We start from the raw sequence: 27,866 nt of genomic DNA, 5'->3' as shown, positions 1-27,866 counted from the left end.
GAATTGGACGAGCGGGTGGCTGATCTGTGGTGAGAGAAGATAGAGCGGGAGGGGAAAAGGAAGGTGAGAGGAGATGGTGAGAAGAGGGAGGGTAGAGAGATGCATGTCTGAGTCCGAGATGCTGCTGCACAGAGTTCGAGTGTGTGCGTGTGTGTGTGTGTGTGTGTGCGTGCGTGTGTGTCAAATGGGGAGTTGCAGGTTCACGTTTCTATCTCTGCCAGTTGCCAGCCCTGCACAGTACTCTGGGAGAACATGCCGTGCCTCCTTGTCTCTGTCGCGCAAGAGAAAATTGCTTTTAGATACTGTTCGTGATGGCGGCGCTCACAGTGGAGCGTTTGGCGAGATGATTTTCCTGTGAAATTTGCCATTATCAATAAATAATCTGCACACAGCTGTGGGACATACTATCCCTGAATCCCATCGCGCATACGGAGATTCTGCACAGTAAATTATTTCGCCATCAACTATTGAATATGTTGATCTTGACACCAAGCGGCGGCTTCATTTGGCAGAGTTTCATGCACTGTGCAGGGAAATAAGGTAAAGGAAGCAATGGTAAACACCATTAGCACACAGAGATGCTGCTGTGAAGCCTGAAATCTACAGACCTCCATGTTCCTTCTTCTCTCTCCTCCTCGCCTGATAACTCCGTCTGCTGTTACGGAATCACTGAGACAATTTCATGGTGCCCTTTAAACGTATCTGTCTGACTTTTATGCTTTGTTCAACAGCTCTGTGTTGTGTTCAATGGACCAGATCACTTTTTCAGGCAACTTGTCATCAATTGAGATATGCTGACACTCAGAAGATTGATTCTGCATTTTGGGAAACACGGTTATTAAGCACCTTCTTCCTGAGAGTTACATGAGAATATCTACACCACTGTCATACCTGTATGTTGAATAAGGTGTGAAGCTACATGCAGCAGCCAGTTAGCTTAGCCTAACATAAACTTAACTTCACCATGAAAAAAGACCAAGAAAAAAAGCATTAAATCATCCTCCAAGCGCCACTAAATCTGACAAATTGACACTTTGTTTCTCGTAGGAGGGGTCACCTCGCAAACTATTATCTTGGCCGGGCAAAGTGGCATCCTGAAGTCTCTGCTGGTTGCCTGGCAACCGCATGGTCACGACAAGTCTCCAGGAAGTAACTGCTCCCGGCCAAGAAACAGTCCGGCACATCACTCCTCGTAAAAACCACAATGTGCTGTTTTCACGTCCCGGGTTTTGTAGCGATTAAACAAACGAGACATACAATTGATTTTTTTTTTGTCACCTTTGACACAGAGCCAGCTGTTTCCAGTCTTTCTCCGAGGCTTGGCTGGCTGTCTCTTGGCTGTTGCGTTGTATTTAATGGCCATGCAGGTTGAGGTATTGTTACATCACTATATTGTTAGTAATGACTCACTCTGGTCTAAGCACGTTGTTTTCTCATTACGGCTCATTATTTTCAATGCTTTTTTTCACATGAAGAAGAGTGAAAATCTCTTTGCAGTTGAACCATTTGTTGCAGTTATTTACTCATTCAAAATGACTCATAATCAGCAGCTCATTTGCATTCTCCTCCTGTTTTTCTTGATACCTTCTATTACCAGAAACGTACATTAAGCTATGAGTAGCAGTGCCCTTGTGCAAAGATGGGAAGTAAAGTCTGCAGTGTTTTTCGTTTTTTCCCCCCAAATGTGCTATTTTTGCCTGCCGCCCGACCTCACTCCCAACAGACACTCACTTGTTGCCATTACAATAAATCCACCTCTCCTCCTGATTCACAAGCTAAAATGGCAAACAGTCTCTGGAAGGGAACATATTGCCCTATTGAGTTACTCCTGAGTACATGTCCTTGGGGGAATTTTAACCCAATAATCACATCATGAGGGATTCTGTCATGCTGCCGAATGTCTTATTGCCATTAGCAAGGTTTCTGTATTATTTATAACCATGCTAGAGATTATCGCCTTGTGTGTTTTCTTCTGCTGGCTTTATGGAGCCTCCAGCCAGTGATGGATGGATTTGCTTTTGGTCTCCCGTCAGTCTCAGAGTGTGTTTTCGTTTCATTTTTTTACTGCAGTGGCGCTGGCTCCCTCCTACATGGATGGTTTGAGTGTGATTTATGGCTTTGGCCCCTGATCCCTGCCCTGCTAATGATGGTTGTAAAATGGAGGGAAGCCAAAGGTCAGGCCTATCTCCACTGCTGTGATGTGAGATGAGGTTTCTCCTCGTCTCGTGAAGCATATTGAAGCTTAAAAGATAAAAGAAGCGAGGAGAAGTGGCGTGGAGCGTAGAGAAATAAATGATATGTGTGGTACAGAGGAAAAAAAAGATTCATCTCAGCGCTCCTTCTTGGAGAATCTTCCTCCGGAAACACAGACCTATAATTAACCTGCAGACGATGCACAATCTTTGCTCTACTCTAGATTGCGACTACTGTTCCTCTGTCTCCTGGTGTCTCAGCCGCTGTAATTTGGAGGACTGTGAAGGTTAATGACAGTGACACAACTCCAGGGAGAGTGCCAGTGATACTCAAAGATATCCATTCATCAACAATCAGCTATTACAGGTCTTACATTACTGCTCCGTCATTCAGCGCTCTGTCGTCGGGATACCTCTCGCTCATTAATGGGAGCACATCCGCTGCAGAGAGAAAGAGTCAGAGATTATCTTATTCCAGCACCAACCTTTAAATCCCCTGAAGTGATATATCCATTGGACACATGGTGCTGTGTAAAGAAGATATACTGTACCTGGCCTCACTGTCAGGTAGCAGAGTCAGGAGGACGTGTTCTCATGGTCTGCTTTGGATAAAAGAGGGGTGTTCCAGAAACGTTTTTGTCCTCCTGCACATGCTGCACATATTTCCCACTACATAAATCCATGGTGTCTCTCAGTGCATGGGAAAACCAGTGTTCTGTGCATAAAGGTCACATATTTTCCATTTGCCGTGCACTCCCCCTCTTTTCTCTCTCCCTCTCTCGACCTTTTCTCTTTCTCTCCCTCTCTCTCTCTCTTAATATGTGCGCCATTCTTGAGGCTCCAGGATTTCATGGCGATGCAAATATCAAGTAAACAGACCCTGGGTCATACAAGTCCCAAGCAAAGAGAGGAAATCATGTGTGCATTTTGCACTAGCGGAGGGAATTCCTGCATCGCTTTTACATTAGGCCTGAGAGATAGAGAGAGAAGACAGTGGTTTGGCTTAAGTGAAGGCGTAATGCCCAGAAGAGATGTGTATGTGTCTGTTGTTGTTTTGTTGTGTGTGTGTAGAGTATATAGTGCATGTGCTTATGTATATCTGCATTCATCTCAGGGAGTCAGGGAGGAGGTTAACAGTCTGGGGTCAGCAGAGCAGATTTAAGGTGGTTTTCAAGGAAACAAAACAAAGAAATCTTTATTCATATAAAACATTTCACTCTAGGGCAATACAATGCACAAACAAAGCGATCTATCAGATGCTGTTTAAAATGCAAACACAGCTAAACTAATCAAATACAGAGGGGAAAACAAATGTTTTCAGTCTGCTTTTTAACGGTGTTAAATTTGGAGCACACGTAAAGCAATCTGGCAAAGTATCCCAGCAGCTTGGACCGTAAAAAAACAAAAGCTACTTTGTCAAATTTTAGATTTTACTTTTGAAACAACCAGAGGGCCTGCGCCAGATAACATGGGAGGTCTGACAGGTGTGCATATGGACTAAGAAAGTCAGAGCAGTACTGAAGAAGGCCAATGTTGTAATCAGTTCTGAAAAGATTTGAATGCCAACGCAGAGATCTGACAAGTGACAGGAGTGATGTGATTAAATACTTACGACCCTTGCAGCGTCATTTTGATTAAATTAAATTGTTTTTGTTTTTTACCCCACACACTTCTTCCTTGTCAAAATGGCATACCTATTAACCACGATGCGAGGCAATGTTTATTTCGGAAACTTGGGTGTGCTTGCAGCAGCTAAAGCCTCAAGCAGAGATGAAGAGCGGGCTACAGAGGTCTGGTAAACTCACATCTTTCTATCTCCACATCACCAGATTTCTTTCATTTTCGTTTTGCAGAATTGTCCAATATTCTGGATATTCTTGCACGGTGATAGTGTTGAACCAACACAAAATGATCTCATGGAAATATTTCTGTATTTATTGAGAAGCCTTATGTTTTTAAGATGATAAAAAGACATGTTTTATTGGTGATGTTGCTCTGAGACATAGGGCATAATCAACAATAACAGCCAGATTTATGACCTTTGTGGTCTTGTACCTCCAGGGAGAAAGAAGCTACTGAGAAGATGTTTCCTGCCACAGAGGATCAGCACCAATAACAGTTATTTTAAAGTCATACCTTTGTCGAGCTGCAGGGAGTTGCAGGACATCCAGATCTTTAAGTATTTTAAGACAAGCATGGGTACTGTACAACAATGTGTCATCTGCACAATTGATAGCATGCCTTTTTTATGTGGCCTAGAGGCCACATGTACAGGCTGAACAGCAATGGTCCGAGTATTGAACCCTGAGGAACTCCCTTTTCCTACACCCAACACAGAGATACAGACAAATGTCATCCCTTTAGATAAGTCCTTCCCACTAGTCTACTCTTGGCTTAGTATGGATATAAATCTGGCATTGCAAGTATATTGGCTCTGTGCTCTTGCTTTTCCTGTTTCTTTTTCTTTCTGTCTCATTCCAGACATTCTTTGGCTTTACTCTCTTTATATCCGATGTGACTCCCCCTCTCTCTTTCGCCTCTGTTTCTCCTCATCACTCCCTGTAGTGTATCTTTCTTTCTTTTTTGTCCTGCCATGTCACCTCCCCACTCTCCCCACTCTTTTTTTTTATATCCGCTGTGTTGATTTCCATCTTTGCCTTAAAGCCTTCCTCACAGCGTTCTTTCATAATCTCCATTCACTATCCTCCTCACATCCCTGCCACATACAGCGTCTTACGTTGCTGACTGAAGGAGGTCCCAGCAGTACAGGCTATCACCTGTCATTGCTTCTACACACTTCATAAAGCAGCCTCTCCTCTCGTCTCTTTTTTGACAATTAGGCCAGTCTCCAGGAAAACTACGGGGTGTCTTTAAGTCTGCATGAAGAAAATGGAACAATCATAAAATCCTCCCCCGCTTACTTGATACATTTCCCCATGTATCCGCACAGTCTCAAGTACTGATCTCTGAAGGTCATCTCAGTGATGTGGAACAATAAGAGCAGAGCAAAGTGCAGCTCAGCCCTTGTGCCTGCGGCAAAGGAGTATTTATTTGAACATTAATTCCTCTTAAAAAGTTATTAAGTGTTTTAAGGATCAAGCTCAAAGTCTTTTGATAGGCTCAGTGTATCTCCTTTACAATAACAGAGGTTATTAGAGCTTGAAACCCTTTGGGTTGTTTTTGGCTCCCCTCCAGTTTTATCTCTTTTTACAGAGCTTTATTGGAAACTGTGAAATGAATTGAATCAAGACGAGGTTCTGGCACTAGTACGTCATCTTCTACTGCTTCTATATAGCCTCTACTCCTGTTATTTCACAAGAAGAAAAAATGTGTTCGAGAATTTTTCAAGGGACATGCAGCTCTTTTTAAGAATGTCTCGGATTAAATCTTTGTCTTCTAACTGCACTTCAAAATATAAACTTGCATCGATTGATTGGGACGTTGGGACGGCATCAAAAGCTTTATACGGAAAGCTGTTGTGTACTTACACATCTAGCAGACAAAAAGCAATATTAGCTTCTATTTAGACTTGTGTTTTTGGACATCTGGTGAATGTACGTCAAATGTTCAACATTGTCCAACATCAACTGACTCTTTATCTGCTTCATGCTCCACTACGTTTACCAGCTAATTGCTAATTGTCTGCTCGCTGTTTGTGCATTTGCCTATTTGTTTGGTATTCCTCTGAGCTCTTTCACTGAAAACAGTGGCCTTCTGCTGCTGGACATGTGGTTGATGAGAGAGGTGAGAGTGAACCCGTACAGCCAAGTTGTGGACCGTGCAGCTTAAAAAAAAAGGGGGGAAAACTGCATGGTGAAGAAAACGTTATTCATTATTTAGACTGTCCCGTACAGCATACAAATAATCACGTGATTCATTGCTAATATAAAAATATTGATTACATGGTGTTTTCTGCGTGTGCACTGGAACGCTGGGTGTGAATACACAAACACCCCTGATGATTCGTGCAGATTGAATAACACATGGAAATTATATTTACAGGATATATTTATACATTTTCGGTGAGCAAAAAAAATTAAATTACCTCGTAAAATAACGATAAAAGGATTTGAGTGGAAATAGACCATGTTTGAATTAATTCTTCCTCTGTGCAGGCTTTTAGAAGCGAGGCGGCCAGTGTGAAAAGGGATTATATCAGACTATTGCTTGAGTACTGTGTTACCAGTACTGATACCTCTGTATAATACTTGACAGCCTCTCTGTTAAATATTTTAATCATAAATACCCCAACCACCACAGTGTCCCCATTAAGAGAATGGGGCTAAGGGAGAGCAGAAGGGAGAAACCACGGCGTAACGTGATGGTGAAAGGGAAGAAGGTAGAAAGACTGAGGAGAGGTGAAAGCGAAAAAGCATTTCAGAGCATATTAGCACCTTTATTTAACGACGAGCAGCTCTATTAGCATGCAAGTATCCAAACCCCGGCAGCAGAGGGTCACTGTCTCTGTACAACCAGCAACCAATTCCACATCACAGGCATTCCTCGCATCTCTTCGTCGGCCTCAAACCGTTTCCTCTTCTCTTGTAAGCCTCTGTTCTTTCGTCTGACCCGACTGTATCAGAGCTGTATCAGTCCTCATTAGGGCTTTGCCGACGACACCGGACATCTTTGATTGATTGGCTGGTGATCTGTGTTATCTGAGTTGGCCACAGTGATGGTCATTATGAGATGCCTTTAATGGGGTCCAGGGAGACATAGCACCCTCCGCGCCCACACCTAAACCGCCACCCCCACCACCACCACCACCACCTTTTCGGCAGCTAAATGATCTCTTAATGACTTTGTTTAGGAAATTACCCGCCGAAACACCCATCATCAAATTGATCTGGGGCTGTGGAAACAGACAAATTAACAAGTCTGTGTAAATCCTGTTGAAGCGAATGGAGCATGGTGATGAGTTCAGGAGTTCTGTCCCATTAATGGTGATGCAAAAATAATGGGAGTGGATGGGATATAAGTGCTCAGACGGATGTTTCACTTGACCTGCGATTGTTTGCATTTTTCTCTCCACCGTCGTCACTTGTCATCCGTATTGACGTGGCGCCCAAATAAGACCGTTGGGATGCCGCCGGAAATCCAGCTCAGTCCCTGAATATGTTTGTCACAACACTGGAAACAATCGTTTTTGACGTTTCTTAAATCCTACACACTACTGCCATTTCAATTTCAAAAAAACGTAGTGCAATAGCACCCTGGGGTTGAATATTTTGGTTTCGTGTCTCCTCCAAATGGGGCAATGTATATGTGACTTGCAGTATGCCACTTATACTTGTATATCTACTTATTCTGCTGTCCCATGAAATTGTATAGCCCAGGGTGTCTAATTATACTAATCGAATGCGTACCGCCTGACATTTATTCATACATTATTAATAGCAGAAACAATAGAATCTGTGATTGGATATAGTGACTGACTGACTTCTCATCGTTTCTCACTTCTCTCTCGCTCTCTTTCCCCTATGACCTCCTTTCTTCTCTTGGTGACTTTCCCCTTCACCTCCTGTAATTTTGCTTGTGGGTTTTGAGTAATTAGCATACCACCCACTTTACTTCTGATGTCATCAAAGATGGGAATGTGAGAAATGTCCCATGAAGATGATGTGTCCTGATAAGGTTATGTCTGGGACTCCATTAAAGAGATGGGCTGCACAATGGCTGTTTGTATCCTTCGGGGGGGAGAGAGATGGAGAGAGAGAGAGAGAGAGAGAGAGAGAGAGCGATAGAGAGAGAGACTGAAAACTACTCAAAGAGGGAAACTGTTTCCATGTTACTACACAGAGTACAGTATGCCAGCATTTGTTGTTCTGTTTTTATTATTTCTGCTGAACTTTATTCTGTACTTCACTTGAAGTTACTGTGAGGAACTAATACAACAGTAGACTAAATGATGCATTGTGTGAGGTCAGACTCCAGCAGCGCCTCCGGCAGCGACCAGCCCGCCACGGACAGACACAGATCCGATTTAATTTTTATTTCAGATTAAGATAAACCCATTCCTTATTTATGTTATTGACATATTTTACTGACAAAAGGCTGGTAAACCCCCAGTGTTTGTGTATAACTGACGTTACAGGCAGTTCCCTGACTTAATGACTCTTTTCTACTTGTGCTAATGTTATACTAGCTTATGTTTTAGCATTTATTATTGTCCCATAATGTGTTAACAGTGGCCACTGCTTACAAAAAGTTACATACTGCAGTGTTGCTATAGCATACAGTGATATTTTACTCAACAGCGTACTTCCAGCGTACAAGGTTTAATCATAATTCATGTTGTATTGTTATAACAAAATGCAACAAACCTCTTGTAATCTTTGCCAGTGATGCTCTTAAAGCCACAATACAGTTCAGTGGACTTGAACTGAACTGAAAAGACATGAAAAGAGTCGAACAGAGACAAAGCCTGACACAGACAGGAAGGGTGCATAGGGGATGCTGTATGTGCTCGTGTTTGTTTTTGCATCCTTTTGCACATTGTGCATCTGTGACCACAGTAAGTTGCTGTGGAGTTTTGCGTAAAGAAATCCAACCTGGAGTATTCAAATTTGAGATGTTGCAATTGTGCATGACTGAAATAAATGTTTTGTGTTTGCAGCAGTGGGGATGGAATACCTCTCCGCTTGATTTCCAAAACAAATTGCCCCGCGTTGCATTCAGTGTTAAGATGACAACAAGATGAAAATCGAGTTGTGGGCTTTTTTGTAAATTATGTGTTTGTGAAATTTCTAGGAAAACACAGTTCCATGCCAGGCTGGTATGGAGAGGGCAACATTGTTAGATAATTACAGATGAGTCAGAGCTCAAGATAATAACAACTTCAATAATCGTGCCTGTTGGATGCACATTGAATTCCAACCGCACACATGCAACAGCAGCCAAATTGAAGTAACAACACGCAGAGTAGCGGCCCGCCAGTCATGCCTGCTGAGGTTTGTGGCTGCAGTCGATGAAGGAGCTTTACTCCGAGGAAGAGTGCTCAATACATTGTCTAGATCAGGGCTCTCAAACTCATTTTCACTCCGGGCCACATCAGCGTCATGGTCGCCCGCAAAGGGCCGGTTGTAAATGTAACTACTCCTAACATATTGTTAATTGACTCTGCATTTGATTGTTGTTCATTCAAGTGTAAAAATAGTGTACATGCAGTTATAGAAATGTAAATATATATTTAAGCACATTTCTGTTATTATTTTTTTTAACTTTTCTTCTTTTTTTTTTTGCTGGCGGATTCGCGGGCCACATAAAATGACATATGACACATTCCTCTCAGATGTGTCATAGGTGGTGCGATGCTTGATGTGGTCGTGTTGTGCCACAGTGATCTGGCTGCATTCAGAGCTGACTGGACACTTCTCCCTCAGCGGATGATTTAATCCCTTGCTCCGAGCAGCTATTTCTCTTCCCTCACATCACGGCGTAGAGACAGAGATGCTGTGGGAATATAAAGACAGAGCTTCAGTCGAGAAAACCAGTCAGTCAGTCAGTCAGTCAGTCAGTCAGTCAGTCAGTCAGTTAGACATTCTGTGAGTGAATGTCCCTCTGTCTCTCTGTATGCTGATTTGTCTCACTCCTCTGCCTCATTTAGCAACAACTCACTCCCTTTTCTCCTTTTTTTTGTCTTTTTCTTAATTCCCACAGACTCCGCCGCGGTGTTGCTATGGCGACCGTGGCCCCTCCCTTCTTCCTGCTGTGTTGGCTGCTCCGAACGGCGAGCTCGGCGTTCCCAGAGGAACCGGGGCCCCTCAACTTCATCCCCACTGAAGGTATACTGACCTCCCGACTTTTCTCGCCCTCCAGCCGCCTACTCCCCTGCCGTGCCTCCCTCCCAGGTCGTGATGTGTGAGGTGTGGGATCGTACCCTAACAGGCAGGGTGTTGAATAGGGGGGGGGGGGGCATGGAGGAGGCTTAAGGTCACCGTGTGGGCTGTGGAGGTCAGAAAAGCTCTCACACGAATGGTGTTGACTGGTATCTCGAGCAGGAGGTGTGGGGTCGCACACAGGAATTAGACCAGAGTGTAGGAAGGGGCTTCAGCGTTCGTGACTTTCCCACACACACACACACACACACACACACTCAGACTCTCGAGAGGCGCGGCTTCTAACACACTCAGACTTTGAGTCTCCGTATCAGCTCGGCAGTCTCCAGCTCAGACCCGACCTTGATTGATTGCAGTTCAATATTATTGATTGATGGTTTCCCAGCTGAGTCCAGAACCTTTCTCGACGTATCAATATACCATACAGAAGAGTTTAGCGCTTGTCGGGCTGCTGAGCGCTACACTGGAGCGGCTGTGTTTGTCTCAGCAGGTTTGCAGCAGTTCCAAGCTTTAGCAGAAAATACAGGCTTCTCTCGATGGTCAGAATAGACGTTACAGTATGGAAATAAAGCAGAAGCACGACAAATTTGAGGTGAATAAGAGGAGGAAAGAGATGAATGGACTAGGGTGGGATTTAAAGAGGTAATGATGAAAGAGCAGAGGGAAGATGAGAGGATATCTGACTAAAAGTGCCCCTATTCACCTCAGTCAAGGTCCAAGTGGTAATCCATCTGATTTGTATGTAAGTGTGATTTCTGCTTCTCTCTCCATTTTCTTTTATTTTTCTCTGTGTTTTTTGCACATCTGCGAGAACACATGTTGAAAATGCCCAACCCCTTTGATGTTTGATTTCTCTCCCTGAAGGTCTCCCTTCCTCATCCTCCGAAACACTTTGAACATTTAGTTTTACCCTTTTTTGATGTTTTTGAAAAAGGTCACCTGTCTCTTCGTGTCTCTCCTTTTGAGTTATCTGAATCTCTTGGCAGAACATGTCTTTGCGAACTTGTCAACAAAAAGCAGAAGCAAATGAAAAATGTATCAAAAGTGAGTTCCAATCAGTCTGCAAAAGAAAACTCATGAATATCACGGTGACATATGAGGCATGGTTCAGACATCCATCATTTTCAGAAGATTGTTTGTTTCTTGTATCTCAGTCTGCGCTCTGCTCCGTGTCTTTGTATGTCTTTGTATGTAGTAGATATGGTGCTGTTGCAAACGCAAGTCTTTGTCACCCTGGATACCTGTTACTGCTGCAGAACTGTCAAAACAAACTGAACAGAAAACCAATTGTGTCATCGCTTTTGTCAAAGATGGATGTCAGTTTGGGAACGAGCCATAATGTGTCTCTGTCTCTCATTCACCGACAGTGGTGAGAAGACACCCGGTGTTCCTGGGCCGACCCCATCGAACATGGCTGAGACAAGAGCCTCTGCACATCCAGAGGATCCTGCAAGTCAATCGGACGCTCTACATCGGAGCCAGGTACAACACACACAAGACATACTGTTAAACTTCTAGCAGTAGCAGTTCATTTATGGCTTTATCTACAGGAAGAATACACTTTAAGCAATCAGGGACCCGTGATGTGCCTTTTATTGCCTGCATCACACTAGTACAATTATAGCTCCGTCGGGGCAATTTTCAGCTTGAATATCTGTTGGACTGTCTGTTATCACTGCATTTGTTGCCAAGCAACATTTGCCGCTCATTGGACCTTATTTTAGGATCAGTATTCTGGAGGTATTTGCTCCTTGTTGAATGTAATAACTGTGCCAGTTCCAACACTTTGGTCAGTGTTTCAACATTCTAACTGTAAACAGGTTGACAAATGATATTAGCATTCAGCTGCGGCTTAGTACTGCTGGGGATAGCTATGGACTGTTTCCAGTCTTTGAGGAGATTTCATTGAAAATTATTGATTTCTCTTTTTGCTGTTTTGCCGTTGTATTGGGACACGGCCTTAACAAACCTTGCATTATTTAAAGTATGAGGAACTTTTAAACAGTTGTCAATCGGTCTCTATATGACCCACATCAATGATTGATGGTTAATGGACTTTGTATAGTCTAGTTGTGGTGTAGTCTCTCAACCACTCAAAGCACTTTACAGTACTGTCAATATTCACTATTTCACACACACATTCATACGCTGATGGCAGAGGCTGCCATGCAAGGTGCCACCTGCCCATCAGGATCTAATCAAAAAATTCCTTTATTCGCATTTACACACTGATGGCACGGCCTTCTGGGACAATTTGGGGTTCAGAATCTTGCCCAAGAGGATGAGCTTGGGATGAAAACGCAGATCTCTGATCCTCCTTATGCACACAGATACCATGAGTAAATGAGATCATCAGTAAAAAGATTGGCTATTTCTATATAGTTGTTCTTAATGCCTGTCCTCCCCGGCCCCTTTCAGGAGCCGACCTGAAACAGACTGAACTCACAAAAAACATACACCTCAAGATTTACTGGCCGTGTTGTCCAAACAAAAGTGTCATTTTCCACATAAGGTGCTGGTTATTTGCTGTAGTGGAGTCTGAAGAAGACTGAAAAGGTTTGGACAAGAGACGCCACTGTGGCCCAGGAAATGACCCAGTGCACTGCTGAGAGCTGGTAGTAAATATATCAAACTATGTAACAAGGCTCCAGCCATTTTGTCTGCACCGAGAGGGTCTATAAGCACACACATGCACACACAGCCTGATAGTAAAACTGCACAGAGACAACGATACTGCAGTCTGCAGGTCTGCTTTAAAATATAACCAGAGCCATGAAGCAGTCTGAGAGACGCTAATTTCAATTTACAGCTGCAGAAAAGTTTGACTGAAGAGCAGAGGGAAACTGATATGAATGTCTGAGCCAACCGGATAACAATGAAATGCTAGACTGACAAGCGGAAAGACGAGAAAGACGAGGGAGGTTCTCGGCAGCATGAGAGATTCACAGAAAGAGTGTTTACCAGAGTATATTTATATATTTCTTCTACTAATAGTGTTTTGCAGCTTCCTGACAGAAAGTTATCTTCCCAGAAAGACACAGATCCCTGTTCAAATGCTTCTGTGAGCCAGAGACAACCCACCAGGGAGGAAGAGTTTTAAAATGTGTTACATATAAATAAGTACCTGTGAGGCGCCAGGTATGACAGCTCCTACGGAGTGCATGGCCTGATAAGACGCCTCGCTCATCCCCAAATCCTGTCTCATTAGCATAGCTGCTCCTCAGACTGCAAGCGCTGCTAAATCCCTGCCCCCAAGCACCTGCTGAGAGCAGCTACCTCTCCCTGTCCTCTTCCCATCCTTGCTAAATGAAAGTAAACTGTGTATTTGGCTGGTGGGCTGGTGGAGTAAAGCGCCTTGCTGTGTTAAGCCCCATTTCATCGCTGCCCAGATGAGCAGCTGTGGATCCTGTGGTCTTCAGACGCATCCAAAAGGGCTAATCCACACAAATATAAACCAATTGGAGAGTGTTTATCTATTGACAAGATGACCAAAGGGACGAAGCCAACTCTTGATTAACTGTTCCATTCGTGATGAAGCGTAAGAGGGTTTCACCATCTGGCTCGATGCGTGTATGTTTGCATTAGGTGGAAAGGAAAGCGTGTTGACTTACTGCCAGGTTAGTTGTTGCTCCGTTTATTAGACACTGACCTCAGAGGGACGGGGAGATGCTCACTAGTGGTGAACACTGGCAAGCTGCCGCGCTGTTTAACATGCAGACGAGGACAAGTATGTGGGAGAGACACCCACTCTGGTCTGATCTTCAAAAGATACAGTTTGGAAGTTGCCGTTCAACAAGTTTGTGCATTTTAAACTTCAACTTTGTAAAGCTGCTGTATTAATTAAAGTTCTGAAATTGAACTCGGACTGCAACCAATGGTTACTTTCACTGTCAATAAATCTAGCTATTATTTTCGTGACTTACCTTTTAGGCACTTGGCCTATGATAGATCGGTGTGAGGAACAGAGCCGGTAGGCATCAGAAGTCACAGGTCGACTTTCAAAAGGTGGATTTTCTGAACCCAAATGTGCAGGAATTTCGAGATATTTTTTTGAATTTTGAAATACTTACTACTTAGAAAAGTGGAATTGAATCAATTAATAACATGTAGTCGCCTATGATATCTTTTTTAAGTGGTTGTTGCAGACGATGGGTGAGTTTAATGCCTGAAAAAGGTCTTTGACCAAAACGCTGCTCTTAGATTTTTCTACTCGCACTATTTTAGTTTTGAGTGAACTGACATTTTTACTTGTCAGAATATCGTATATTATATTGAACTTGGACGTGGATACTCTCTCAGGCACACATTTACAGGCACCCAAATACATGCAAACTCACACACTAGCATTCCACATTCTGCTCTCCCTCAGCCATAAGAAGTGTCAGGGTAACTAGGTTGGTCAGCTCAAAACCTTTCCATTTCATTTTCATCCAGTGGAGCCGCTTTTCCTGCACACTTTTTGCAGACTCAGAAAGGCTCAACGCTGCTCAACGCTGCTCAGACTAAACCCCAATACGGCTGCTAGTAAGAAGAGTAGGAAGACCAACAATGAATAGAGGCTTAAGATGTCTTGGCCTTGAGTCTGCTGTTGTTTGGACGGTCAAAATGAGAAAGTTCATGAGCTGGTCAAGTCTTAAATTTTAGGAAATGTTGACAGTTTCTCTTCAGATTCTGTGTTGACTTTGTATTAGCCAGGTCAGAAAAAGGGTCGGAGGCATTAATGAAATGACAGCTCAGGCAGGCGCACATCCTACACACGCATACACAATCACACACACACGGCCAGTCAAAGAGAAAGAAACAGGAGACTTTTGATTTGTAGGTTCAAGGGCTGGATTTTGTGAGTCGAGGCGCCTTTGGGAGTTATGACCTAATGAATCGAGGCTATTCACGGCTGCATGCACACCCAGCAACATAAAGAAACATGACATTTTACACAGTTCACATGTTTGTCCTTACCCCAACCTTCTACCACATGCCGTACACATTAAATCCACTAACACACACATAAACAAACCAAAACATACAGGCCACAGGCTTTGCATCATTCAAACAACCTGGAAGGCAAGAGATGCAGAGGGAAAGAGAAGCAGCAGCATAAATAATTCCCCCTCCTCTGCACTATCAGAGGCACTCTGACTCGGAGGCCTGTTGCTATATTCATGATGCTGAAACAGCCGGGATGAGATTATGCCTCACACCCTGGCCCACTCCACTGTTTGGAGAATGCTTAAACTCTGACCTTTGAAGCAGGGACGCACCGAGCGAGTGTTTGGTGATTTTCCACTTCTTCGCCACTTAGCCCTCCGTGCTTTTCTGCAAGGTTGAGTCAGAGTGGGGATCTTCTAAAACACCAGCAGGAAGTGAGGATGGATTATTCAGGATCGGAGTATAACCTGGTGGCACTTGGCCGACCTGTGCTCTCATCATGCGCGCATTCTCACAGATCTTAGAAAAGCAGATGCAAACACATGAGCATGATAACACGCGATATAACCCCGGCCTCGATGAAAGAAAAAAGAGAAACCAAGACAACATGCAGCACTGGGAGGCAGAGCAAGGATGAGGGATGGGATCGATACTGCCGCAATAACACGGCTATGGCAGATTTACAGATTAGCCCGTTCAGAGCTCGGCCCTTTGCTAAGATGAAGCCCGTGCTTCAGTCCCGGCCCAGCAGACACCGAGGCCTTGATATGCACATACATATATGCACACTTCAGATGTTACGAGCTGCCGAGCCCAATTTTAGCTGCCATTTTCACAGGAACATCCAAGGTTACTGCAGTGTGTGGAACATCATGAATACATGCATGTTGTTATGTTCAGGACCACGTGTAGGCAGCATGTGGGGGTGTGCAAACATCAGTGTAACAACTTGATGAAATCATCCAATAATTCAATTTCAGGCTTTTTGAATAAGACTGATAAGCCGAATTCTGGCGCCTAGGAGAAAATGTAATGCAGCAAGTAGAGTTTAATGAGAAGAAGCAAAAAGCAAAGGGGAAATACGAGACATCATTATGCAGCAGGTACTCATTTCTCATGTATATTGGGGAAAAAATGGAAGACATTGTAAAGCTGTTCCCTGATCCCTGAGGGTCTGATCAAGTGGAAACGAATAAAAGTCTCTAATAAGAATGTATTATCGCCGCATCCGCGGAATTATGTCGTGTAAAACCACACTAATTTAATATATCGTGGAAATACACATACACAGAGTTTGCACTATCCTGAGTGAGCAATGATGTCTGTGCTGTCTTGGTGCTGTGGAACTGGCATTCACGGTTTGCTTAGTGCAGCGTCTACCCTTACCGTAAGCTTTGGATGGTGCTGCGTCGGCTGACCGCCACTCTTTCTCTATATCCCTCTCTTCTTCCTCCCGCCAGGGATGACCTTTTCCGCGTGGAGTTGGACATCGTCGCGGGAGACGAGATGTTCTACAGCAAGGTGAGCACCTTCCGGACAGACATCCATAGCATTTACAACCTTGAGGCGGACGTAGAGAAATGCAGATGTAGCTAACACGCAGTGCATGTTTTGTTTTTTTGTTATGTATAGAAAAGGACGTGGGAGTCAAACAAGAATGACATCAGGATCTGCAGGATGAAGGGCAAACATGAGGTGAGACGGCGTCTGCTTCTCCATCTTTTCTTTCTTTTTAAAACGAGGCAAAGCTAATTTACAGGAAGCCAGTGTCCAGACTTTGTCTATCGATTTGTTCTGAATGAACAATATCTTGAGGTCCTGGAGGGACCCCAGTTAAGAGACCCAAACCAGCACATGCAGTTTGAATAGATGGATAATTGTTTTGTTTCTTTTCAGATGGTATTAATAACATCATTCATGTCAGAAGAATTTACAATGTTTATTACAGATTATTCTTGGGGTCCCCCGGGACCCCAGTCTGTATTCCTTATATGTTAGACATGTCGGTAGGATGAGGGTTTTAAAATACCATCGACAGTATAAAAACCCATTCATTGATTTGAAGTTTTCTTAGCTGTTCATTTGCATTTTCACTTTCTTTTCCTTGAGGCGTTTTCTGAGTTGTTTATCAGAATAGCTTAAATCGTTCAGGTCCCCAAAACAATTCTGGGGTTTCGTCAAAAATATCAGCAGCAAAGATAATGTGCAAAATAATTCCAGGTCAAATGTATTCGATGACATTTGGTTTTCGTGAAATATGTTGAAGGCATGTCAGCGCTCTCTTTCTTACGCACATTATTACGGCACATCTTCCCTTTCTGCCTGGAGCTCTCGTTTCATTGTGCGAGTCATCTGACTGTCATGCCTGCTGGCTCAGCCTCGAGATGAGGGCGGCTCCGACCGCGTATCATCTCATTGTCCCCGCTCATCTCACACACACACACACGCACACATCAATCAGGAGAATAGAGCCACTCCTACAGCACTCGTTCCACCATCATGAGGTAGGAATGCGGCTGGTGCTCTCAGAAAATCCAGGTGGGCGTTGGGAAGCTGAGGCGGCGAAGAAGTGATGGGGTGAAACGTCCCAGGGGCCACCAGCAACCCACGCCTGAATACCTCTTATATCTCCAACACACACATCCCCTAGCTGCCACATGTAAACAACCCGTATTCAGTGTGTGTGTGTGTGTGTGTGTGTGTGTGTGTGTGTGTGTGTGTGTGTGTGTGTGTGCGTGGGTGAGGTGGTGACGGTTGGCGGGGGAAACATGGGCTCTGTCGCCTCCAGGCAGAGCAAAAAAAAGAAAAAAAGACTTATTTAACACAGTGAGAGAACACCTGACATTAAATCTGTGTGAGACAGTGCCAGACAGAAACACAATGGAGAATAGAGGGACGGTGACAAAAAGCTCGGTCGAGAGGAGGAGAGGAGAGGGGAGGAGGAGGAGGAGGAAGAGGAGGAGGAGAGGTGAGAGAGAAGAGAGGGGTAGATAAAGGAGAGGGGGGGGGGGGGGGGGGAGTGTGTGGGTCCTTGTTGGCCGGCCCAGAGGAGAGCCGTGGGGCCGACTGAGATATGAAAGGTCCTCTTGCCCCTAATGAGTGTGAGTCACACGGCAATGTGAGGAAGATAAGAACACTGCCAGGTCTTCTCAGTCAGCTCTCTGGGCCCAGACGCATATGAATGGGTGTACACACGAGCACATTCAGCCACACACTTACACACGCACACGCGATCGACCGATATGGATTCCTGAAAGCCGCCACGATTAGTATGTGACTGAAAAAGCAATTATTTTCATTCCAAATATCAGGTGATGAAACATTTGGAGCTGTACACGTTGGCAATTTAATGTGATCCTGTACAACAACAAACTACCGCCTCCAAAATCAAAAGGAACCCGGTGGACTTTTGGTCTCAACAGAGTTTACATTCAGTGTCTCTCACCAAGGATGCATCGTGGTCAACGCATTTCCTTTCTCATGAAACGTTTATGTTTTCTTGGTACATCACAGCCACCTGTCATTCACCTGGAAATTCCATTGAGGCACCATTGATAGGTACATTCACTATATTTGAAAAGCACTGGGCGATACTGCGAAAGTCAAATATCATGATATGTTAAAACAAGTACCTCAATATCAATACACAAAAGCTTAAAGCTCGGGTTGGGCTCGTCCTCAAAAATTGAACAAAGCGGTTTCTTAAAAACACCAAAGTTAGTTTTACCAGCCTCAAAAAAACACAATTTGAGATATATTTGGATGTTATGATAACCAAATGGCGTGAGTATTATGTGATGATATGAATAGCGCAGTAGCTACTGTGTTTACTGCGGGGCTTTTCCATTAAAATGCATTCGATTGCTGCAGGTGACCTGTTGCTGTTTTGCACATCGTGTTGGAGGTCAAACAGAATATTTAACCAAAGAACAATATCTATCTGACTCCGATGCGCGCATACACTCAACATGGAGGTGTAATCACCAACCATGATTCATGATTTCAAGTGGGTTTTCTGCTCTCTCTCTCTCTCTCTCTCTCTCTCTCTGTTTCGCTCTCCTGTACATACATGAACACAATTAAAAAAATAAAATCACATCTGTCAAGCCGTCATCTTCTCGGCCCCCTCCCTTTCCCCTCTTCTTCTTCTCCTCCTGAAAATGTCCCGTTCAGCCTGGGGGACGGTTGTGTCAGATGTGATGCATTCACCACCTCGTAATTGGTTTTATAATTAAATGCTTCTGCTTGGTTGATCACAAAGGACATAGTATTCTCCCTAATTAGGCTGGAAATTCAATATTCTCATTCTTTTTTTTCCCGCCTTTTTTCTTCTCTGGTGTTGACCAAACGATTGTTGATGAATGCAACAGCCGGGCACGCTGTCGCTCACTCTGCATATTCTCGTCATATTCTCCTTTGTTCCTCTGCTTTCTGCTGTCTCCTTATCGCTCCTGTATTTGCCCTTTTCATGTTGTTCTCTGTCATTGCCTCCCGCTCTTTCACTTCTTCCCTTTCTCTTCTGATGAAAGCGAAAGAAAGCAAAAAGGGTAGAGGGTGAGACGTTCGTGGCACTGTGCCAACACATCAGGCCATGGCAGCGTGGCATTCGCATGCAAACAAAGGCAATTCCACATAGAGCGCTTTTAAAGAGCGGTTGGGCATCGTTATAAGCAGCACTTAGCGAGATTGTTTGATCAATATTGCGTTGATCGTGCTCTCTGAGGAGCTCGGGGTTTTTCAGTCGTCCAACCCAAATGCCTTTACGGGGTTGGACACTGAGAAGATTCAGTTTCACAGCCTATTTGGCTCCCAAGTCAATCAATTGAAAACACCACATGCGGAGTCACTTTCATTCCATGTGGTTGTGTTGTTTTTCTTTTGCTTCATATGTAATAAAGTATCTTTTTTCTGTGCCTTTTAGATTCAAGACAATGTCTGTTATGAATTATTTGTGCTGATTTCATGAATGAATGCAAATTTAAGTTTTAAATTTAAATAATTTAATTTAAATTTTGTTTTTTTTTTATCAAAGTTGCCCCACACCTGGGACATTTAAATTCAAGGCCGATACCGACTGAAATAACTGGTACGGATGACAATGGGGCCAATCGATTCATCATGACATGTATTCATCACATTGTGACAATTAGCCACCTTTTTCTCAGCAGGTTGTCAAACAGAGAGCTGTTCAGGGGTGATCGGGGTTAAGTGTTGTGGTCAAGGATTGAGTGGCGTGTGTGTGTGTGCTTGTGTGTGTGTGTGTGTGTGCGTGTGTGTGTGTGTTTGTGAATGGTGTGTATGTTTCCACCAGGGAGTGGAGCTCAGCCGACCCCACCATCTGCAGGTCTTGCTGCAGGTCGGCTCCACCGCTGATGCTGCCACATGGCTGACTGGCCTGGAAAAACTCTGGTTTCCTCTGTTTCCTCCTGTCTGTCTCCTCTTCCTTCACCCTCTCCTTCTCATTATTGTGTCCTCATACCTCTATTATTTCACTTTCCCTCCCTCTCTCCCTCCCTCTGGTGTCTGATGTTTGTTTGTGGCCTGTGGTGTGTTCAGTCAGAATTACCATCAAACTGAGAAGAAGGGTCGCTGAGGGATGCGGATCAGCTTTAACATGCTGAGTAAGCACTCAGAACAGCACATTGCTGCTAATTTGGTACCGCCGTTAATTTATCCTCCGCCTACATGCGCACAAAAAGATACACGGCTTCCCGTCATGGAGAGTCACTCTGTTTTCAGTCAAAATTGTGCGTCAGGGATTTTTCTGGGAATGACGAGCCTGTTGTTAATGAGTGAAGACGAGGGCTTCGCCAAACCTTTGTGAGTGCGTGTTGTGTATACAGTAGATGTGTGTGTGTGCGTGAGAGTGAGTGTGTGGGAGTGTTCTGGCTTGATGGCGGCTCTTGGCAGAGCAATGCTCTCTTCTCCCTGGTCGCTAACATCAGGGGACTAGCCAGGCATGTAATGGAAACTTTGGAGATTTAGAAGAGCAGCTTGCTAAATACGAGCCCCCGATGTACTGCCTTAGATGGCTCCTATCGTACGATCATTACTAAAACAGGTCATCGTGATAAATTAAAAGATTTTACGAGTGTATGAAACATGCCGTGGCTGCTCTTAAAACAGGAGAATGAGCAGACGATTTTACGACGTATGCACCTGTTTTGTATTTCGGTGAGACCAAACAGGGGAATGCTGATTGTAGCCGGAGGTAAAAACCCCGTGTTGGTTTGAGGTCTTTGGATGAAGCCGCATCATTAGGGCAAACATTGAACCCAGGCTGAGGTAAAACGTTTGTTTATCGTCTCAGACTGAGGGATTAAGTTCCGGACAATCGATAAAAAGCAGATGCAGAATGTGGAGCCTCCTCAGTTTTAATGGTGTCTGACTGCTGCAGGTTGTTATTGAGCAGATGTGTTGTAGCAACAGAGAACTTGTTGCCGATCCTCTCGCTGTGTCTGTGTGATCACTTGCATTTATGTTTCTGTGTGTCCATGGAAAATATCTCAAGAGGTGATGCGTGCACTCAGCTCGGTCCACATCTGCAGAGTAGAGCTAGCCTGGCAAACCTCTACCTTCAGAGCAAGAGACTGATTTAAAACCTGCTGCCTGCGTAGCGTCTAGTTAAAAAACGAAGAAGCAGATCCATGAATGCAAACTTGCTCACATGCACATACACTGCACACAGACTTGTGAGCAATCTCCCCCTATGGTTTCACTTCGCTTCAAATCTTCCCTTCATTCACACCTACGTCCATACTCGCACTCGGGGCGTGTGCTCCTGTGTAATTCATCTGTGCTGCAGATACATTTTTCTGCCGCTGTCAGTAAGAGGAGCAGGGGGGGAGGTGGAGGTTGAGGAAGAGGAAGAGGAGGAGGGCTGCAGTCATCTGGGTCCTGGGAAGGCTTGCCAGCCAGCACAGGTGGCGTTTTGTCTGGAGTCTGCCCAGGGAGCGAGGGAACAGCAAGAGGGAAGGAGGCAGAGAGGAGGAGAAGGAGGAACCAGGACTTACAAGATTTAAAAATAATTGTTTAATTCTGTGATTCAGTACTTGATCCTTTCTATTTTTTTAAGCGTGGAAACAATAGTAAAACCCTAATCCTGCTGACTAAATCTGGCTTTGAATTACAAAAAAAGAGCCTTGGATGTCTGTAAAGTGCCACTGCAGATCAAATGTATTTTCCTGTCATGAAACGTTTAAATTTCTGTGTCCAAGCACGGCCAGTGCTTTGGCTCTTCGAAGTGTTTTTACTCCCCTCTCTGAGAGGACTGGGTTGTTATTAAGAGTGCTTCATCTGGCTTTGTGATCACAGCTCTGACCAAGCTGACACAATGCAACAACATGCAAATGCTGTGCTGTGATTCCACACACACACACACACACACACACACACACGTACACACACACCACACACACGAACACATGCACACACATATACTGTCAGTGTCGCTCCGCAATTTGTCACACGGTGCTGCGCCATTAGAAATGTACACCTCACACTTGACAAAGCCCCTGCACCCCGACAGACACACACACACACACACACACACACACACACACACACACACACACACACGGAAACACTTCCTCCTTTCCTGTTTGTTTTTTTTGCTGTTGAAAAATGGGAACCCAGCAGGGAGTGAAGTGAGAAGGTGGAGGGGTAGGAGGGTTGGGGGTGGAGCATCTGGAATAACACTCACTCGTCTCTCATATCGCTGCTTCCCCTCTGATCTCTTCCCAACACACAAACACACACACACACACATACACACTGTCATGTCACATACTCACCATCACCACCACCGCTTCTTTGGTTATACATACAGCTGTACAATTCTACAAATCAATCAACCTGAGAGGAAAGAAATACTATTTAATTGAAGTGCTCACAACTCGTATCAACAAAGTGTACATATTTGTTTCTCTTTCTTTTCCTTTTTTAAAAAAGTCAAATTTGTTTTTCAATTTATTTTTCCTACTTTGCATCTGCAGTATATCTCGATCAGATATATAGGCAGACACATGTTGCAATCGAGTGTGCGAAAACTAGTTTGCAAGCGAGCACTGAAGTCTAAAAGAACCAGTGCTGTATTGTGCGATCTTAACAGCGGTGTAAAGTGTTCATCAGAGGTTACACGTCTTCAATCATTTTTTAATCATTTCTACCATAAACACGCTGGCTATACTTTTGTCGAGGCGGCAGCTTAACTTGAAAGTCATTTTTCTCACTTTCCCTACACCAACATTTATTACTTTTTTGGCACTCTGGGGCTAAAACGGCTATTAAGTCACGTGGTGCTTACACGACTTCTCATTTCAAATAAAAAGCGAGGAAGAATGAAACTGTGACTTCGGCGTATTTAGTCATTAAGCAGGCTTCATGCACACGGTGGAGAAATTAGCCTTAAATCTGCTGCTTGTTTGAAAAAAAGAGCTGGTTGGAGGCTGGTTTGGATTACCGTCTGTCAATCAGCAGCGTGTGTCCCGCATTCTGCGCGTGTGAAGAGGGTAGACAGTCGAAGTCTGCAGGCTACGTTCAGCCTGTATCAATATGATTGACAGCGTTAATGGTGTGATAATTCCACACGTCAGGCAACCGAGCAGCTCCATTTCACAGAGCGGTTTTGGATAATCACTCTGAAAAATAAACTCTCTTCACTCCATCATTTTGCCTTTATTCGATTCACTTTCACCCCTCCTGCATAGTAAGCTCCCGCTCTCTTTCTTTCTCTCTTCTCCTGCAGGACGAATGCCGTAATTTCATGAAGGTGCTGCTCAGCAGACAAGGAGGCCTGTTTGTGTGCGGGACCAACGCCTTCAACCCGCTGTGTGCCAACTATACTGTAAGTACGTCATAATGATTGGTCTGACATCACTGATAAATGCCTTATCCCTTCTTCCTAAACAGAGGCCTCGCTTCCGAAACACAATCAGTCCGCCTGTTCAGGTGAAAACTTACAGCTTGATTAGAGCTGTTTGTTCAGCTACCGAGGCGTTGACTTCCTCCCCAGGACTTATTTATCCCGCTTGTCTGGCAGTTCCAGCGCCTTGTGTCTTGTGTGAGAGCGATAGAGAGAGAGAGGCTCTCCTCTATCAAAGGCTTCTTCTGATAAGTGTTCTTTTCAGTCGCTCACGTTTCAAACCTGGGACACTGAGATGTGCCTGGCCCATTATCTGTCAGCCGCTAATCACATTCTACAACAGTGCATAACACACCTGTCTCTTCACCTGCCGCTCTGGGGACTAGTTAGCGATGCTAGCCAGCTACTGTTTTATTTATAGCTGGTTTTTAATGAAATGACACCTTTTCAGCCGTGGATGAGAATTAGACCGCGCTGTTGTTTGCGTTTGGCGATACCTTTTAAGTGTATGCGTTTGTAAACGTGTGTGTGTTATAGAGAGAGACAGATGCAGAAGAGAGATTTCACAGTGTATTCATGTGTAATTGTATGTGTGTTTTATTTATGCATGAGAATTTGACTCTTGTTGTTGCTGCTGCTTTGGCTCATTGGCACCAGTGAATCATTGGTTTGCACTTACGGTAACACTCCCTAATTGTCATTCTCTTTGTGGCTTGTTTTCATAATGCTGCTGGAGATGCATTCATATTGTTTGCTGATTGATGCGCTCATCTGTGTGTGTGTGTGTGTGTCTATATGTGTGTGTGCTGTAACAGGGAGACACTCTGGAGATGGTCGGAGACACGGTCAGTGGTATGGCGAGATGCCCCTATGACCCCAAACACGCAAATGTAGCTCGGTTTGCAGGTAAGACCCTCCTTTTGTTGTTGTCGTTACTTCCTCACCTGCACCTCCTCAGTATCATTGTTGAATGTCATTGACTAGCTCAACAAAATGGAGCAGTTTTTCAGTTTTATTCATCGGTTTTACTCCATCAGATTTAAACACTCCGCTATAATATAATCAACAGTGCTCTGTGGCTGGAAACTGTAGGGAGCCATTACTGCTCAGCCATCACGCCATTATCTGATATTAGCACAAAGTAAAAATGTGGTTTCTCTGGCGTGGGAGGGCTGCTAAGTTGCAATTATGTTGCTGCAATTATTCTGTTGACTGGTCAGTCATGTTATGTTTGTGATGCTGGAGGACTTTCATAAAAACGCAACCTTCGCGCCAGCTTCATTGTTTGTGGTTCTGCTGTTGCTTTGGCAGGCTGTCCTACTCACTAATGTTTCTGTGTGTGTGTGTGTGTGTTTGTCAGAGGGAAATCTGTTTACAGCCACAGTGACAGACTTCCTGGCCATCGATGCGGTGATCTACCGTAGCCTTGGGGACAGTCTGGCTCTGCGCACCGTCAAGCACGACTCCAAGTGGTTCAGAGGTACCTACAGACAGTGTGTGTGCGTCAGGCGCCGGTGTTTTCAGTGTGTGTCCTCATCACTTAGCAGCACGCCCGGATCGATACACGTGTCAGTAGCAGAGGGCTGAGTCAGCAGCACTCTTGACAACTCCGTGTTCGGGCCACTGGCCACGAAGCTGCCAAACGGACTGCTCCTTGACAGAAGAATCCACATCACGGTCAAACCCAACCATGGCAATGGGGACGGGGAAAAGAAGACAGGACACAGACACACAGGTTGTAGCCGGTCCCGGGTGTAATAGCGCCGAAATGCAAAGCGTGAAACCGAGTTCTCAGAAACATCAGGGAGTCATAATGCGCTTATTGTTTGGTGTGAAATCCCCTTTCACCATGTAATGAAATTAAGCGTGGCCTGTGCCTCTTTCTCACTGCCCCCATGTTACCTCTGTGTCGTGGGAGTGAATGATGCATTTGCAAATGGAGACGCTGTATGCTTTCTCATGGTCCATCTATATTTCATCAGACATTTTCCCCTTCTTCTTTCTCTCCCTCTCACAATGTAGAGCCCTATTTCATCAGCGCTGTGGAGTGGGGACCTCACATCTACTTCTTCTTCAGAGAGATAGCCATGGAGTTCAATTACCTGGAGAAGGTATAGAAGTCATTCTGATGAAAACACGTCCTCCTTCACCTCTGAACTCTCAGTATTTACACCGAGGAGCGACCGCTTGTCCATTCACAGCATCGTTTGAATGGACTGTAGGGGATGTGTGATTAAAATGCAACACCATGAACGCAAATGCCGCTCTAATGTCTCTCTGTTGCTATTATTTGAATGCCCCACCGCCACGCTGACCTTTGCTCCTTGTATTTGTTTGTCTGCATATCTAATCCAACAAATCACAGTCTGAGTAAACAATTCATGTCTCTGTTAACCTGAGAAAAGCCTTTTTTTTTGGATGTATTTTCTGCCCTTACCAGAGCTGGGGATACATCTTTATGAAAAATATCAGCATCAGGATCTTTTCTAAGGAATTAGCAATTCACATTTGGGGAGAAGTGCTTGCACAAGGTCTCCATCTTTGACATGTTTACAGAGAGCAGAGTAAATGGTTACTTAAACAGCATCACCGTTGTGTGGATGAGGGTGTTCAAAGAAGCAATTTTAAGATGCGCATGACATTCTTATGAATAATTTATGTTCGATTTACCTTTTGTAAAACAATCATCTGACTAAACAGGGTTTCCGTATTGCAAATAGCATGCAAATGACTTGTAGAGATCAACCTGATGTTGAAAAGACCTTTTAAATATGAAACCCAAAGCTTGCTCCCCAGCAAGTCATTGTTAGACCGTTATATGTGAGCTTTAAGATGCACCTGTCAGCATGTTGCAGTATTTTGTCATTTTCCACGCCCACACCTGCTTCTCTCTGTGGCTGACCACTCACAGGCGGTGGTGTCGCGTGTGGCGCGGGTGTGCAAACGCGACCTGGGTGGGTCTCAGCGCGTCCTGGAGAAGCAGTGGACGTCGTTCCTGAAGGCCCGTCTGAACTGCTCCGTTCCCGGTGATTCCCACTTCTACTTTAACCTGCTCCACTCCACCAGCCCCATCATCAGGATGCACGGCAGGGACATCATCCTGGGGGTGTTCTCCACGCCGGCGAACAGGTACAACACACGCATGCTGACATATGTAAGCAAGCTAAAGAGCACACAAACATGAATTTCTCACGCTCTCAAAAATGTGCACACATGGACAGACATTCAAAATCAGAATCAGTGGTTCCCAAAACCCTGAACACCACCATCTTTTTTTCAACTGTTTACCCGTTACTTTTGTCGAACAGTTAATCCGTTACGTTCAGCTATATTTGACCATTTGTCCATGACTGAAGCTGTTTCAACTGTAAGCTAACTATTTTAACCATTTATTCGTTATTTTTAGCAAACTAGCTTAAGTTTCAGTCCATTACTTTTAGCCAGCTATTTTAACTGTTTATCCATTCATTTTAGCAAAATATTTAAACATCTAATCTGTTACTTTTAGCTGTCGATTCCAGTTATATTTGAGAGAAGGCAGACATCTCTACGGCTGATATCTCCAAAACTTGCCAACTCAGACCAAAACAATCTAGATTGATAAATAGCACCGCAGGTAAGAGGACAAATTAGAAGTTTGGGGTGAACTGTCCCTTTATTATCAGGATATATTTTTGTATTCAAATTGAAATTTCTCCTCAGACACTGCTATTTATTACTACTCCACAATCTTTCTAGCAAGTGCAGATCCTGGTTGGCAATCCCGACTCCGGATCAACAATCAACCTGTCTGCCTTCAAATAAGCCTTATGTGTGTGTGTGTGTGTGTGTGTGTGTGTGTGTATGTGTGTGTATGTATGTGTGTGTATATGTGTGCATATGTGTGAGACTTTGAGGGCTAAAGTGGAGGGATTTCATTCCCAATCCTCTCTGGAAAGAGGAAAGAAGATTCAATCAAACCAAGAGTGTTTTTTCAAGAAACACACAGCCATAGAAACACTTCTTGACATCCTTCCCGTGGAGATTGAGATAGACACCCAGTGT

The 27,866-nt window shown here is 44.2% G+C and overlaps 1 protein-coding gene across 3 annotated transcripts in view; it reads left to right on the top strand.

Annotated features, from left to right (window-relative positions):
* sema6bb (sema domain, transmembrane domain (TM), and cytoplasmic domain, (semaphorin) 6Bb) overlaps positions 1-27,866 on the top strand; it is a 122,133-nt gene that overhangs the window by 53,287 nt on the left and 40,980 nt on the right. For all 3 annotated transcript variants that reach the window (XM_079267217.1, XM_079267215.1, XM_079267216.1), the window contains exons 2-10: positions 9,852-9,976; positions 11,398-11,512; positions 16,420-16,480; positions 16,592-16,654; positions 23,706-23,804; positions 24,638-24,728; positions 25,183-25,302; positions 25,845-25,933; positions 26,734-26,951. In XM_079267217.1, coding sequence (XP_079123343.1) covers positions 9,871-9,976; positions 11,398-11,512; positions 16,420-16,480; positions 16,592-16,654; positions 23,706-23,804; positions 24,638-24,728; positions 25,183-25,302; positions 25,845-25,933; positions 26,734-26,951 — 962 coding nt within the window. In that variant the 5' untranslated portion in view covers positions 9,852-9,870. The remainder of the gene's footprint in view (positions 1-9,851; positions 9,977-11,397; positions 11,513-16,419; positions 16,481-16,591; positions 16,655-23,705; positions 23,805-24,637; positions 24,729-25,182; positions 25,303-25,844; positions 25,934-26,733; positions 26,952-27,866) is intronic.

Source organism: Melanostigma gelatinosum (assembly GCF_949748355.1).
Source record: "Melanostigma gelatinosum genome assembly, chromosome: 4".
Classification (NCBI taxonomy): Eukaryota; Metazoa; Chordata; class Actinopteri; order Perciformes; family Zoarcidae; genus Melanostigma; species Melanostigma gelatinosum.
Note: the sequence above shows the minus strand (reverse complement) of the source record. Positions and strands in the feature narration are given on the sequence as shown.